This window comes from Castor canadensis, chromosome 7 (genome assembly GCF_047511655.1).
Source record: "Castor canadensis chromosome 7, mCasCan1.hap1v2, whole genome shotgun sequence".
Classification (NCBI taxonomy): domain Eukaryota; kingdom Metazoa; phylum Chordata; class Mammalia; order Rodentia; family Castoridae; genus Castor; species Castor canadensis.
This window is the reverse complement of record NC_133392.1, coordinates 59,145,736-59,158,504: the sequence shown is the minus strand read 5'-3', so window position 1 is coordinate 59,158,504 and position 12,769 is coordinate 59,145,736. Positions and strand designations below refer to the sequence as shown.

The 12,769-nt window shown below is 41.6% G+C and overlaps 1 protein-coding gene across 1 annotated transcript; it reads left to right on the top strand.

The window, feature by feature from the left end:
* Positions 1-2,517: 2,517 nt before the first annotated feature.
* Positions 2,518-7,526, top strand: Atoh7 (atonal bHLH transcription factor 7). Its single transcript, XM_074078998.1, has one exon. The coding sequence runs from the start codon at positions 5,964-5,966 to the stop codon at positions 6,408-6,410; it is 447 nt and encodes a 148-aa protein (XP_073935099.1). The 5' UTR covers positions 2,518-5,963; the 3' UTR covers positions 6,411-7,526.
* The last annotated feature ends 5,243 nt before the right edge of the window (positions 7,527-12,769 follow it).

The following is a 12,769-nucleotide window of genomic DNA, read 5'->3' as shown; positions in this document are numbered from 1 at the left end:
TCGTGTGCCTCTTGGGAAGCAAGACCTGGTTGACTGTTCAGGGTAGTTTTTAATGTGTGTTGGGTCTCTGCACAAATGGGTTGTGAACGCCAACGGCCTAAAGGCTGTCTTCTCAGTGATGCTGCCTGGCACATGGCTGAACAGATGGATAGAGTAATCACTATCCAGTAGTAAAATTCTCTGATCCTGGTGGACACATAGACAATGGGCCACTAGGGTAGAGGGTCCCCAGCAAAAGGTACTCTTGTGGCCTTTCTGTGGTCTGCATGAACTATTCCTTGCATCAGGAGAGTCCACTCAGGAAAGCAGAGCACTGTGAGCATAATTGGAACGGATTTCTTATAAGGACAAAGTCTTACACAGCTGGTCAAGGAGCTAAGGACGTAGAAGTCATGAAAGGCTTGGGTGAATCAGGCCTTGTAGAGGAGTCTGGAGGCCAGGCACATCCAGCTGCTGAGGTGAGGCTGGGGGTGGGGACCAGTAAAGAAGTCAGGTTCTTTGTGACTACCACCTCTGTAGGTTCTTATCTGCTAGTGGACTTGGGGCCTCTGTTGATCAGAGGGCCAGCAGTTGGGAGAGAGGGCACACTGGACATAGGATGAGAGAGTATAAGGACAAATGGGTCACCAGCATGCCTGTGTCTCAAAGCCTCTAACCACTTATCTTCAGAGCATGGTGGCTTTTCTTCTGCCTCTCAGAGTTCATGCAACCTCATTTTTCCCGTCCCAAATCTGGAACACCCACAGAGGTAAGGTACTCTAAGAAATGTAGCTTCTGGCCTAAGTTTACCATAGGCCTACCCAGCATAACCTCAAACTAAGTCCCTTTGTCTGGTTCTACACTTAGGAAGCAAAATCAAGATTTATTTTATCAAATACCTCCATATCAGGAAGGAAAGGTCATGAATGGTAAACACAAGTATTTCAGTCACTGGAAAAGTAGAGCATTCCCTGGAAGATGTACTTTTTTTCTGTAGGGGTGGGGTGGGGGGGGTCAGTTTTTATGGCTTTATTTCAAAACAAACAACGCACATGAACCATCTATTCATTTCCTTGGAATGGGTGATTGCAATGACTGGCTGGGCTATTCTTTTTACCATGACTTTGTGGTTTTTGTAGGAAACCCTGTGAACGATCTCAGAACAGTAAGACTCATTGCACATCAGCAGAACTTCCAGTTCCTTCAGGTTGTAAACTAAGAACTGCTGGAAGCCATGGGGCAACATGTGTTTTTCTTTCTTGTTGGTCCCATCACCAATGTTGAGCATTAATATCCAGCTCTAGAATCTTCTCCCTACCATGTTATCATTACCTCTGGGTTTTTAACAGTTACTATTAATTTTGACATACAGATCTGTCTGGGGCCAGATGAATTTCTTGGCTCTCTTTTTGACAAGTTGGACTTCACAAAGGGTATGAGGATGGCCATTGTGCTGGGTAGGAGATAGCTGCCACCACCAAGGAAGAGAAAGGAACATGGTGTGCAAGTGCTGACAATTGTGTATGTGCCTATACTATAAATCTCAGACTCAGATTCTAGTGAAACCACTAAATTTAGCACCCAGTAAAACTGTCTCTGAGAGGACTTTTGGCTTCTGTGTCTGATATTTCAAGTTCAGATTGCTCCAACATCAAAAGCAAAATGAACTCCTCTGAATTTTCCCTCCTTTCCCTGTCCCCACTCAATATATGGTACAAGCACCGAAGAGTAGAAAAATGAGGAAACAAAAATGAGCGGAAGGATACCTTGGAAAATTGTAACAGGTTATTTCATTTATTTCAGCAAGCATGTATACTGCATTAGTTGTATCCCTGGTAGAGATGTAAGCACTTTACAAAGAATAGTTCATTTAATTCTGCTCCATGAGATTGGCTCTGTTATGAATTCTCTTTTGTAGGTAAGGTAAAGTTGCCCAAAATTACATGAGTAGGAGTTACAGCATGACTTTAACTGTAGCTTTGTGTGTAAAAGATTTAAAAATTATTTATTAGATCCAAAGACCAATGAGCTGGGCATGGTGGCACACACTATAATCCCAGCACTTGGGAGTCTGAGGTAGGAGGAATGTTTATCTTTGAATGTCTTGGACACATAATAATCCCAGCCATTGATTTTTTTTTTACTCTCTAAGGTACTATGTCTCTTATTTATCTACTCCTTTTACAGGTGTAAGCTCCTTCTCTTCATATTGTCACTTGCCAAGTTTGATTTCTGCCCAGCCACCAAATAGTAGTATCAAAAGACAAAATTGCAAGGACTTAGTTTAAAGATCTAAATTGGCTTTTATTCATGATTGGTGTTTATTCAGAATTGGGCACATTTCTGAACCATAAGAAGTTCAAAGAACTTTAGCTAGCAACATGATCAGGCAGTGTGTGGACAGGCAACAGAATTGAGGTGTAGATTTTAACTCAGCACAGATTTTGACTTATTTAAATCAATTGTCTACCTAGGATTGACTGAAGTTCAGCTGCTGTAACTAATTGACACTCAGACATTTGTGTCAATATACTGAGTATACTCCTAGGGAATTATGCTCATTTAGCATGAATGACTCCATGTTGATTTGGTCTGCTGGGCCCTGTACAAGAGCCTAGTACAAATCAGTGGCCTCCAACAAACTATTTAACAACAGCAACTGCCAATTCAACCCACAATACAGAAATGCTGCAGAAATTTGTCTGATATGCATGTTCTTCTAGCCCAAATGGCTATGCGTTTACACACACACACACACACACACACACACACACACACACAGAGTCTGTGTTCAAAATGAGGAGTTAGCTTATGTTCTCTCTGCAGGTGAGAGATACAAACCATTACTATGAGTTATTCACTACAAATGTGCTCTTTCTTCTTTTTTTTTCTTTTTGGTGGTTCTAGGGTTTGAACTCACGGCCTCAGGCTTGTTAGGCAGGCACTCTACCACTTGAGCCACTTCACCAGACCCAAATGTGCTTTTTCTGATCAGCTTCTATCTTTATCGGATGAACTGTCCCAGTCATTCCTGCTGGGTATTTATTATTTTCTATGTACTGTGCTAGACACTGGGATTGTGATATAAACAATGCTGACCTTTAAGCATGGCATTTTAATTACATTCCTGAAACTTTTACCAGCAACTTCCCTGACTTTGGGAGATCACTGGTAGATCTCTTTTGCCCTGTTGTACAATGAGGGCCTTAAGAGAGCTCAGAAAGCCTTTAAAATCAAAGGGTGCGAGAGATGTGACTTCTTGTCTCAATTCAGTCCTTAAATTGCTCTATACTTTCAAGCACAGTGTTCAGTCTCTGGATCTGTCTACTCCTCTATAAAATAAATGGAAGATACTAGAGCAAGTTTGAAAAAGTGTTCCTAGACCTTTGTAGGAAAAAAGAATTCCATGTTCAAGCAGATCTAGGAAATACCGATGTTAGTAGGCTTTTTTTTACCCTGAGACTCTCAGAAACTTTCTCATGCAAGTTTTGATTTATGACTCTTCAAGTTGGAGATAGCAATTGTGTTTCTCGAATTTATTCGACAGTGGACCCCTCTTTCCCAGAAGCATCTTTGTAGTACTAATAATGTCTTTCATATTATGTTTGAGACATGTCTTAATCTATGCCCTCTACGGCAATACTCTACCCTTGGATCAAATTCATGTCATAGGCATCTTCTAGCCTATGTTCCCTTTCCTTTTCCTCTTCAAGTTATGCACTTGATGCTTTGGTGCCTGGGCTGTGTGAACTCACCAATCCCAGGTCCACAGTTTGCAAAGCCACACATTTCATTAATACTTTGGACAACAGTGACCAGAGGAGCACAGGGGCTGTTTTGCAGTGAGGTGTTACATGGAGCAGCACAGAGGGACCTCTCTGGGGAAGAAGATGAGAGAAATGAACATGAGAAACAAGAGCAGGAAGAGGGCAGATCTCCATGAAAACTCAAAAACACATATTTGACATTTTGCTGACTAAATAGCAGCCTTTCCCATTGCAGGACTGCCATTTGCAAACACGACTGTTAGGACTCGGAGTTAACAGCGTAGTGGCTCCATGCAAAAGTCTGTGTTCAGCATCTGTCATGCTGAAGATCATTAATGTGCAATTGCATCCTATTCAACTTCATTCATTATCATTGCTTCAGCTGGGGTTTAATAAACTATTTATGGGAGTCAGGATAGTCACAATGGGGTTACAGTCTGAGACAACGGCAGGGGAAGCAAGTCATGGTTAAAAGACTTGATTTGTGAGAGTTTCTTGATGATTTAATTAAACAAAAATATCTCAGAATAATGCTGACATATCCCTATTTCAAAAGAATGAAGACTGCACTTAGTATTCCTGAAAGATCCAGAAATGATTTTGAACTGAAACAATTCAAAGCTGGTTTCTTTGCCATTTTATTCCTCCTAAAAATAAGAAACAAAGGGAGGAGGAGGAAGGTAGGTTAAGAAAGTAATATAGATGGGGTGAATTTGGTCAAACCACATTATATACAAAATCACAATGAGGTACCTTTGAACAATTAATTAATACTAATAATATTTTTAAAAATTAAGGGAATATTCAGCACCAAAAAGTGAACAAAAAACAAGCTGAGGTGAGAGAATTGAATCAATGGTTTCTCTGTATAAATCATATAATTATCAATAGTGGAACTCACACATCATTATTGTTCCTGAGGACATGTGACACCACAGAACCATTTATTTTCAGCCTTATGAGATGGGCAAAAATTTCCAGTACGAATTATTTTTAAAACGCTCACAAATTACTTGGATGTTTGCATTTTGTACATATATGCATATGATTAGTTTTATTAGATTTAAATATCAAATAATTTATTAGTCATCGTTTCGATGTATATCCCACAAACATTTATGAACAAGGGAAATAAAGTATAGACACTGAGTTAATTTGCATCTGAACTCAGGTAATCCAATTACATAATCAGAATAATATAAAAGTTTTAAATATGTACATTAATATTTTAATGTTATTCATTATTTCACAGGAAATAGCCAAATTATTTGCACAGTGAAATTCCAGGTCTACAATGATATTAGGGCTTGCTAATGTGTCCCAATTTGCCTAATGGATACAATTAAAATACCAATATATTAGATCACCATTATGCAAAACTGTCACAATTCTCAACAAGGCTAAATCTTAAACGAGACTTCTGATGTGCCTCAAGATCGCCAAAATTAACATCTCCACGCAAATGATTTCTAATAATATGAAAGCCTCGGTTACATTTTTGATACGTAAACTACTCGCTGATATGGGAAAAACTGGACCAAGCTCTTCCCCCACCCTCTCCTTGTTACTCTTTTGGGGACGGCCAGGCCACTCCAGATGGTGTGGTAGTTAGCGTTGGACATAGCTTTGGAGAGACTTCAACAGACGAAGGCAGTGCTGTCAGGATTTTGCTGTGCGTCGCCCCCTCCCCCCGCAGTTCCCAGGGTAGGAAGGTGCTGAGATGGAAGCCGAGGGACGCCCGCCCACCTGCCACCACCTGTTCCCTCCTTTAGTCCTGGGCTATAAATTCTCCTCCGTCAAAGATTCATCCAGCGCTCGCCGACAGCTACAGTGCGGTACCAGCGCTCCTTCCCTAGCCGAGCTTCGGGAAAGATCTCATCAGGGGACCGGGGGTGCTCCCCCAACCCCCATACCCGGCACCGCTGCAAGAAGGTGTCCTTCTCTTTTTCAACCTCACGCTGGGAAAATGCCTTTTTCTTGAGCATCTCCCTCTCCCTTACATTTGCCTAAGTGATGAGAGACAGCCCGGTTATCCAGCAAGACAGAAGGCCGAGCCCCGCACTCCCCAGTGTAGACTGACTGCACGTGAGTTGCTGTGTCTGTGACTTATTTGCTAAGTAGAGCCACGTCGGGACGCGCGCGGCTCGAGTGCCAAGCCACGCACCGGTCCCGGAGCCAGCTGAGCCCCGCCTCTCCCGCCTGCGGGCCCCGGAGGTGATGAAATCTTGCAAGTTGGGCTGCCAGCCGGCAGGCGCGCGCGCCGCAGCCCCGTGCGCGGGCGGGACCGAGTGCGCAGGCGCGTGCGCCGGGGCCGGCCGGCTGGAGAACGCGGCGCGCAGACGCCTGGCGGCCAACGCGCGTGAGCGCCGCCGCATGCAGGGGCTGAACACGGCCTTCGACCGCTTGCGCCGCGTCGTGCCGCAGTGGGGCCAGGACAAAAAGCTGTCGAAGTACGAGACGCTGCAGATGGCGCTGAGCTACATCATGGCCCTGACCCGCATCCTGGCCGAGGCCGAGCGCTTCGGCTCGGAGCGGGACTGGGTCCAACTCCACTGTGAGCACCCTTACCTGCCGTTCGCGGGCGCGAAGCTGCCGGGCGAGGGCGAGCCCTACGGCCAGAGGCTCTTCGGCTTCCAGCCCGAGCCCTTCCCCTTGGCCAGCTAGGGCGCGCGGGGACAGCGGGACCCGGCCCCGGGGAGCCGCAGGGGGGTGGGAGGTCTTTGAAGAAAATTAGCCAGCTTGCGGTTGCTTTCCCTTCGCATCCTCGACCTATGGACACCTGTGGACGCAAGACTTCGATCGCCCCTCCCCTCCCTTTTCTGGATTTGGTAGATTTCATTCACGAATCTTGTGAATGAGTCTGATTGCTGTGTAAATAATGTCCGACCTTTTTCCGGGACTACTTAGAGGGAAATCAAGCTTAAGAAAATGTAAGCTTAGGCTGTACCGAAGTTTCAGTCCTCTGAACAATAGCCACTTGTCCTGTTGGGGAGAAGTGACACTATGCGTTACTGCGTGAGCACCCACAGCCACCTTGCGGTCGTGTAGATGCGTTTCTGCTCAGCGTCATGTGTGCATGCGTCAGCTAGAGCTAGGGCACTCCCACCCCCATCCCCCAGCACCCCGCTTCTTTTTACTGCTAGAGTCTGTGGGCATGAGTACTCTGTATTTTTAAAAACTGTGTACACATTATTAAAATACAGATTTTGTAAAATATAAATAACGTGGGTTTGTTATTCATGCCAAGTACCTGCTGGTTTTCTGAGTGCGCCGAGGACTTGAGGGTGATGATGTTGAGTGCTTCCTGGGTACCAGCTTGGAATGTTTAAAGTTTAATCCACCAGTTGGCAAATGTGCTGTTTCTAATACTTAGGCAAAATAGGCAAGCTGGCCAGAATATGAGTAATTAATTTGAAATCTTTATTTGCCAACTTGGAAATAGAGTTTTTTTGGTGGCTATTTAAAAAGGTGTTACACAACAAGGGGATTGGACTATGAGCACATGATAAAAGCGAGAGCACACAAGGAAGGGGTGAGGATAGGTAAGACACCTAAAAAACTAGCTAGCATTTGTTGCCCTTAACGCAGAGAAACTAAAGCAGATACCTTAAAAGCAACTGAGGCCAATAGGAAAAGGGGACCAGGAACTAGAGAAAAGGTTAGATCAAAAAGAATTAACCTAGAAGGTAACACACACGCACAGGAAATCAATGTGAGTCAATGCCCTGTATAGCTATCCTTATCTCAACCAGCAAAAACCCTTGTTCCTTCCTATTATTGCTTATACTCTCTCTACAATAAAATTAGAAATAAGGGCAAAATAGTTTCTGCTGGGTATTGGGGGGGGAGAGGGAGGGGGCGGTGTGGGTGGTAAGGGAGGGGGTGGGGGCAGGGGGGAGAAATGAACCAAGTCTTGTATGCACATATGAATAATAAAAGAAAAATGAAAAAAAAATTAAAAAAATAAAGATGTTACATTGGAATAATATTTAGCTTTTAATTAACAAGTCATATAGTTCCTCAATATTTTATTTTCCTTACTAAGTTAATTACTAAATTATCTACAAATACCCAAATATTTATTCCTACATGTGTACAGGAAAAAATAGATATCCACACATATATACGTTCACACAGGAATATATGTATTTCTACATAAAGAAATAAAAATGTTGCTTGTGGGAAGAGATTTCCTTGTAGTCAGTACAAGGTAAGCAATAAGGTTCTTACTACCATCATGGCTAATCAAAGTGGGAGCAAAATAATACACTTGGTATTTGGCTTGAATTACTTTTATAAATTTGCTGAATTATTATGTGAATAAACCAACCCTTGATGTGAAGAATACCTTGGTAGTCATCAGCATTTGGGAGGAGTGTCTCCCTCACAACTAGAAAAACTAGAACTTGGAATTTGTCGTACGTCAACAAATACAATAATGTCATCCTCTAAGTCCTGTTATTATGGAATCTAAAGCCTCCTATTTGCAATTTATTTACAGAGTCTCCATCAAAATTACTATTTTCTTATACCTAATGATCAAAATACATTTGGTTTGTAATTTGGAAAAGTGTCTTAAACTTACAGAAGCACAAATCTGGTTATCTCAAGACACCCATAAAGGTTGATGGTGAATTTCCTTTTCACCTGACATCTGTTAATAAGAAACCAAGGAAGGTTCAGGACTTGCTTCTTCACTGCAAATTACAGTATAAAATTGTTTATCCTCTTGACTCCAGCAACCCTTAAAAGATGCTGTGTAGTTAAGTAGGCGAACAACATAGCTTTAGAAGAGATGATCCCAGGACACCGTTCAGGTCACACTCCCCTTTGCAGAGGCACTGGAGTTAATGGCAAGACTCAAGGCATTTGCCTTTTGCATTTTTGGGCACAATAACCTACGTCCCTTAATCTTACAAATTGCTTTGTTAATAACCCCTATAAGTTTGTAGAGTTGTAAGTGAATAAAATTAATGCTTAAAAAGAAGTGTGTTCTTCAGTGAAGTTCTAAAAAAATATTAAGGTCTTTAATCATTTCACAGGATGCTACATTCCCCTCTTTGGAGTGTAAATACATTGGAAAGGGAACTTACTTCATTATATCTCTATGACTGTCACTACAGAGCCTTGCACAGAAAAAATGGGGGTTTTTTGGCTATGAATTTAATAGCACTTTCTTAATAAAATCAAACAATTTAATAAAACTTCGGGATCCTACTCCTAACCCTTCTCTAACCTCACTGCACCCAAAACAATGGAGATTTGTCTATTAAATACTATGACTTTAGCTGTCAGCTTTGGAAATTTCTAGAAGTAATTCAGCTCTTACCAAATTCCTCAGCTTTCCACCCCAGTCAATGTCCTATTTCTGTTTCCTACAAGTCATTGAAGGAAAAGTAAGTGATCACATTTGATGTTTGATGAAATTCAAACTGTATGTTGGGAGATTCATTATGACTTATGAGTTAAAAACTTAGATAAAGCAAATGTAAAATCTTTGTGTAGTTAAAGATTCACATTATTGTATAACATAGAGTTTAGAGTACCAAAAAACCTAATTTTGCTACATTATTGCTTTTCTATTTATCTATCTATCTATCTATCTACCTATCTATCTATCTATCTCCCTGCCTACCTACATAACCATCCATCCATCCATCTGAGGATCAAGCACAGTGTTTTATAATGTTCATCTTTGAAAATCCATCTTCCTAGTTTGGCCTTCAGTGTACTAAGAAGTGCAAACTTTAACAAGTATTTTATTGAATTAACATGGGACTTCGGGATTGCTATTTCAAACTGGTAGTGTATCCCCAGATACCCAACCTGAAAAAACAAAACAAAACTGGGGAGCAAGAATTTACCCATCTCATATACTAAGTGTATTGTTTATATTTAAATTTTTTTTCCTGTATGTTATGATGTTTTAACATCTCAAAAATTATTCTAGCTGGGAAGAGACTCCTCTTCCTAGGGCTAGGCAATGCTTAGAGATAGCAAAGGGCTTAATTTAAGTGATATGCAGATTAGCACTCTAGAGTCATACCTCCTCTATCTGGCCCTATTGGCAATCCCTTAATTAACACAGGGCCGGCTACCAGGCAGCTATGGACCTGTCCTAGATTTGAGAACCCGCCAGAATTATTCAAATTAGCCAATCCTGCCTTGTCTTTCATTTCTCCCAGAAACTACAAAAGAGGTCAAATGGGGTTGGGGAAGTAGTTTAGTGGTAGAGTGGTTCCATCTTCAGTAGCACCATTTTTTTGTTTTTAAAGCCATGTAGCAGTGTACCAGTGGCTCATGCCTTTAATTCTAGCAATTTGGGAGGTTGAAATCTGAAGGAATAAAGTTTGAGGCTAGCCTGGGCAAATAGTTCAAGAGACCCTATCTCCAAAAAAACAACCAGAACAAAATGCACTGGAGATGTGGTTCAAGTGGTAGAGCACCTGCTTTGCTAGCTTGAAGACCTGAGTTCAAACCCCAGCCACCCCCTCCAAAAGAAAAGCCATGATGTAATAAGCTTTTTTTTTTTCCTGACCTTTTCCTGTGCCTAATTTCGTGGCCACACCTGGCTGACCATCACATAAAAGAACAATTAAAACACAACTGGGTGCCAGTGGCTCATGCCTATAATCCTAGCTACTCAGGAGGCACAGATCAGGAGGATCAAGGTTTGAAGCCAGCCCAGGCAAATAGTTCCAGAGACCCTATCTCAAACCAACACAAAAACAGGGCTGGTGGAATGGCTCAAGCAGTAAGAGTGCCTGCCTAGTAAGCATGAGGCCCTGAAACCCCAGGAACACCAAAACAAACAAACAAAAAACCCCACAAACAAAATCCAACAATTAACTGAGAATAAAGAATGTTTTATTTAACAAAGTACCAGTCCATCATATCCTCTACATTGTCTTTAAAAACATCTTGGTTAAGCGAAATACTGATTCTTAATTCTTACCTTTTGCTAATTGTAACACATTTCCTAACAAATCCCAATCCCAACAAATCTTTAAGAAAGCATGACTAAGGAAAACAACAGGTGCCGTGGAGATGCTGTGGTCTGCCAGAAAACATTATCATGTAGCTTCTGTTACACAGGTTATGCTCACACACATTTTGTCCTAAATGATCACTGGATTTCAGTTCCACAGAATGTCTTAACATGCATGATGCTGAGGAACAGGACTAAAAAGCAAGGTCCATTTTTTGCTTTCTAGGAGTAGAGGCAAAATACACAGTTTGTGTAATTCACAATTCAAAATGGCTTCTAGAAAGGCTTTTCCATTAAGATTTCAAAAACCAACAGTGTACTTTAGAAAAGAAGTTGACCCAGGGTGGAGGATGTGAGGAAAGGGGTAGGAGGGTGAATATGGTGTAAATACTGAGTACCCATGTATGTAAATGTAAAAATGATACCTTTTGAAACTCAGGAATGGGGGGAACATAAAGGAGAATGATGGAGGAGGTGAATTGAACTATGATATATTTGACATATTGTAAGAACTTTTGTAAATGCTACAATGTACCCCTATCCAGCATAACAATTGAAAAAAAAGGAGTTGACTCAATCTTGCTGAGGTGGAAGTGAACCTTTTGGGGTCTGGTATGTTTTCAAGGGAAAGAAATGATGGAAAGGAGAGAAATGAAAGTTTCAGAGATGTCTCATGATTCTGATTGAATTAAGGATGCTATTGTTAACGGTGCTGGTATTACAAATTCTTTGTATCCCACCAGGAAGAGTCCATGGCAGGACATGTAGGTGTAAAGGGGATTTATTAAAAGTTAGGGAAGAGAAATACACAGGGAAGTATGATGGGGTCCATGTGGAAGCTGAGAGAGCCTGTTTTTGCTCTTCAGGTGCTTTTAAAACCTAGATAACCTATGGGAAGGGGAGGACCAAGTGATTCTCATTCAATAATCAGTGAGTGGGGAGGGGCATGGCTGTTCCCGGCCAGATGAGGGTGATTCCTGAGCCAAAGCATGGTTAATCAATGATGTAATTTTTTTTCTATGAGTCCTGAACTTTCCCTACTGTAGCCTGCCTCACTATGACTGCTGCATGGCTCCTTACTTCAAGTGTGCATTTGTGTGTATGTGGGGGGAGGGTATGCACGCTCATGTGTGCTCATACATGTGTCATTGTCAGCCTTTATGAAATTAGCAGAGTTTATAACTTGAACTTAATGTAACTAAGAATGCAAAGAGACTAAATGATATGCTCATTTGAGGGTCCACACGCACCTGTTAGCCTAAAGTGAATTGGTTTTAACATGAGGCCGCTGGCAGGCTAGGCTGGAATGTTTCTTCTTTAGGGTTTGGGGTAACACTACCATGGGGACGTCCTGAAAGAATGTGATGACTCCCTTGCTGTGAAGCTTCCAGCATAGACACAGGAGTCAGTGTTCTTTTTCCTGAGGGATTCTGCCCAGGCCGAAAGAATTTTTCCTTGAATCTGCCTGCAGAAAGACAGGCTAGTTCTTGAATGCATTTGATCATCCTTCAGATTTATTGCTTTAGGTGCTGGGGATCAAGCCTAGGGTGCTGGCAAGCTAAGTACATACTCTACCACTGATCTGCCCTGCTGCCCTCTGAATACCATCTTGGAAGAAGAAATTCCACCATTGCATACCACCTTCTAAGGAAAAACAAAGTAGTAGGAATAGGAATGTGAACTTTAAAAATGAATTATTTACTTTGGAGAAAAATATTTTAAATGTTCTTGGAATTAAAAAGAACTGTTTTTGTAAGGAGGGGTTCTAAAGTAAACTCTTCATAAATATTATTTTTTTCCACCCACCATCTTGGGAAAGCCTCAAGTATTTTCCTTATTTTTTTTTCCTTCTGCCTTGGGGATTGAACTCAGGACCTCATGCATGCATCCCATTTTGTGACACAGAAAATGTTTCATTTAGGAAGAATTTAAGGGAATGATTTTTTACCTTAAAGAATTAAAGAACATTCTGTGAGAAGTCTTCTGGATTTGCCAAATATTTCAGGAGGACCAAAACCCAATTATCTTTTTGTGG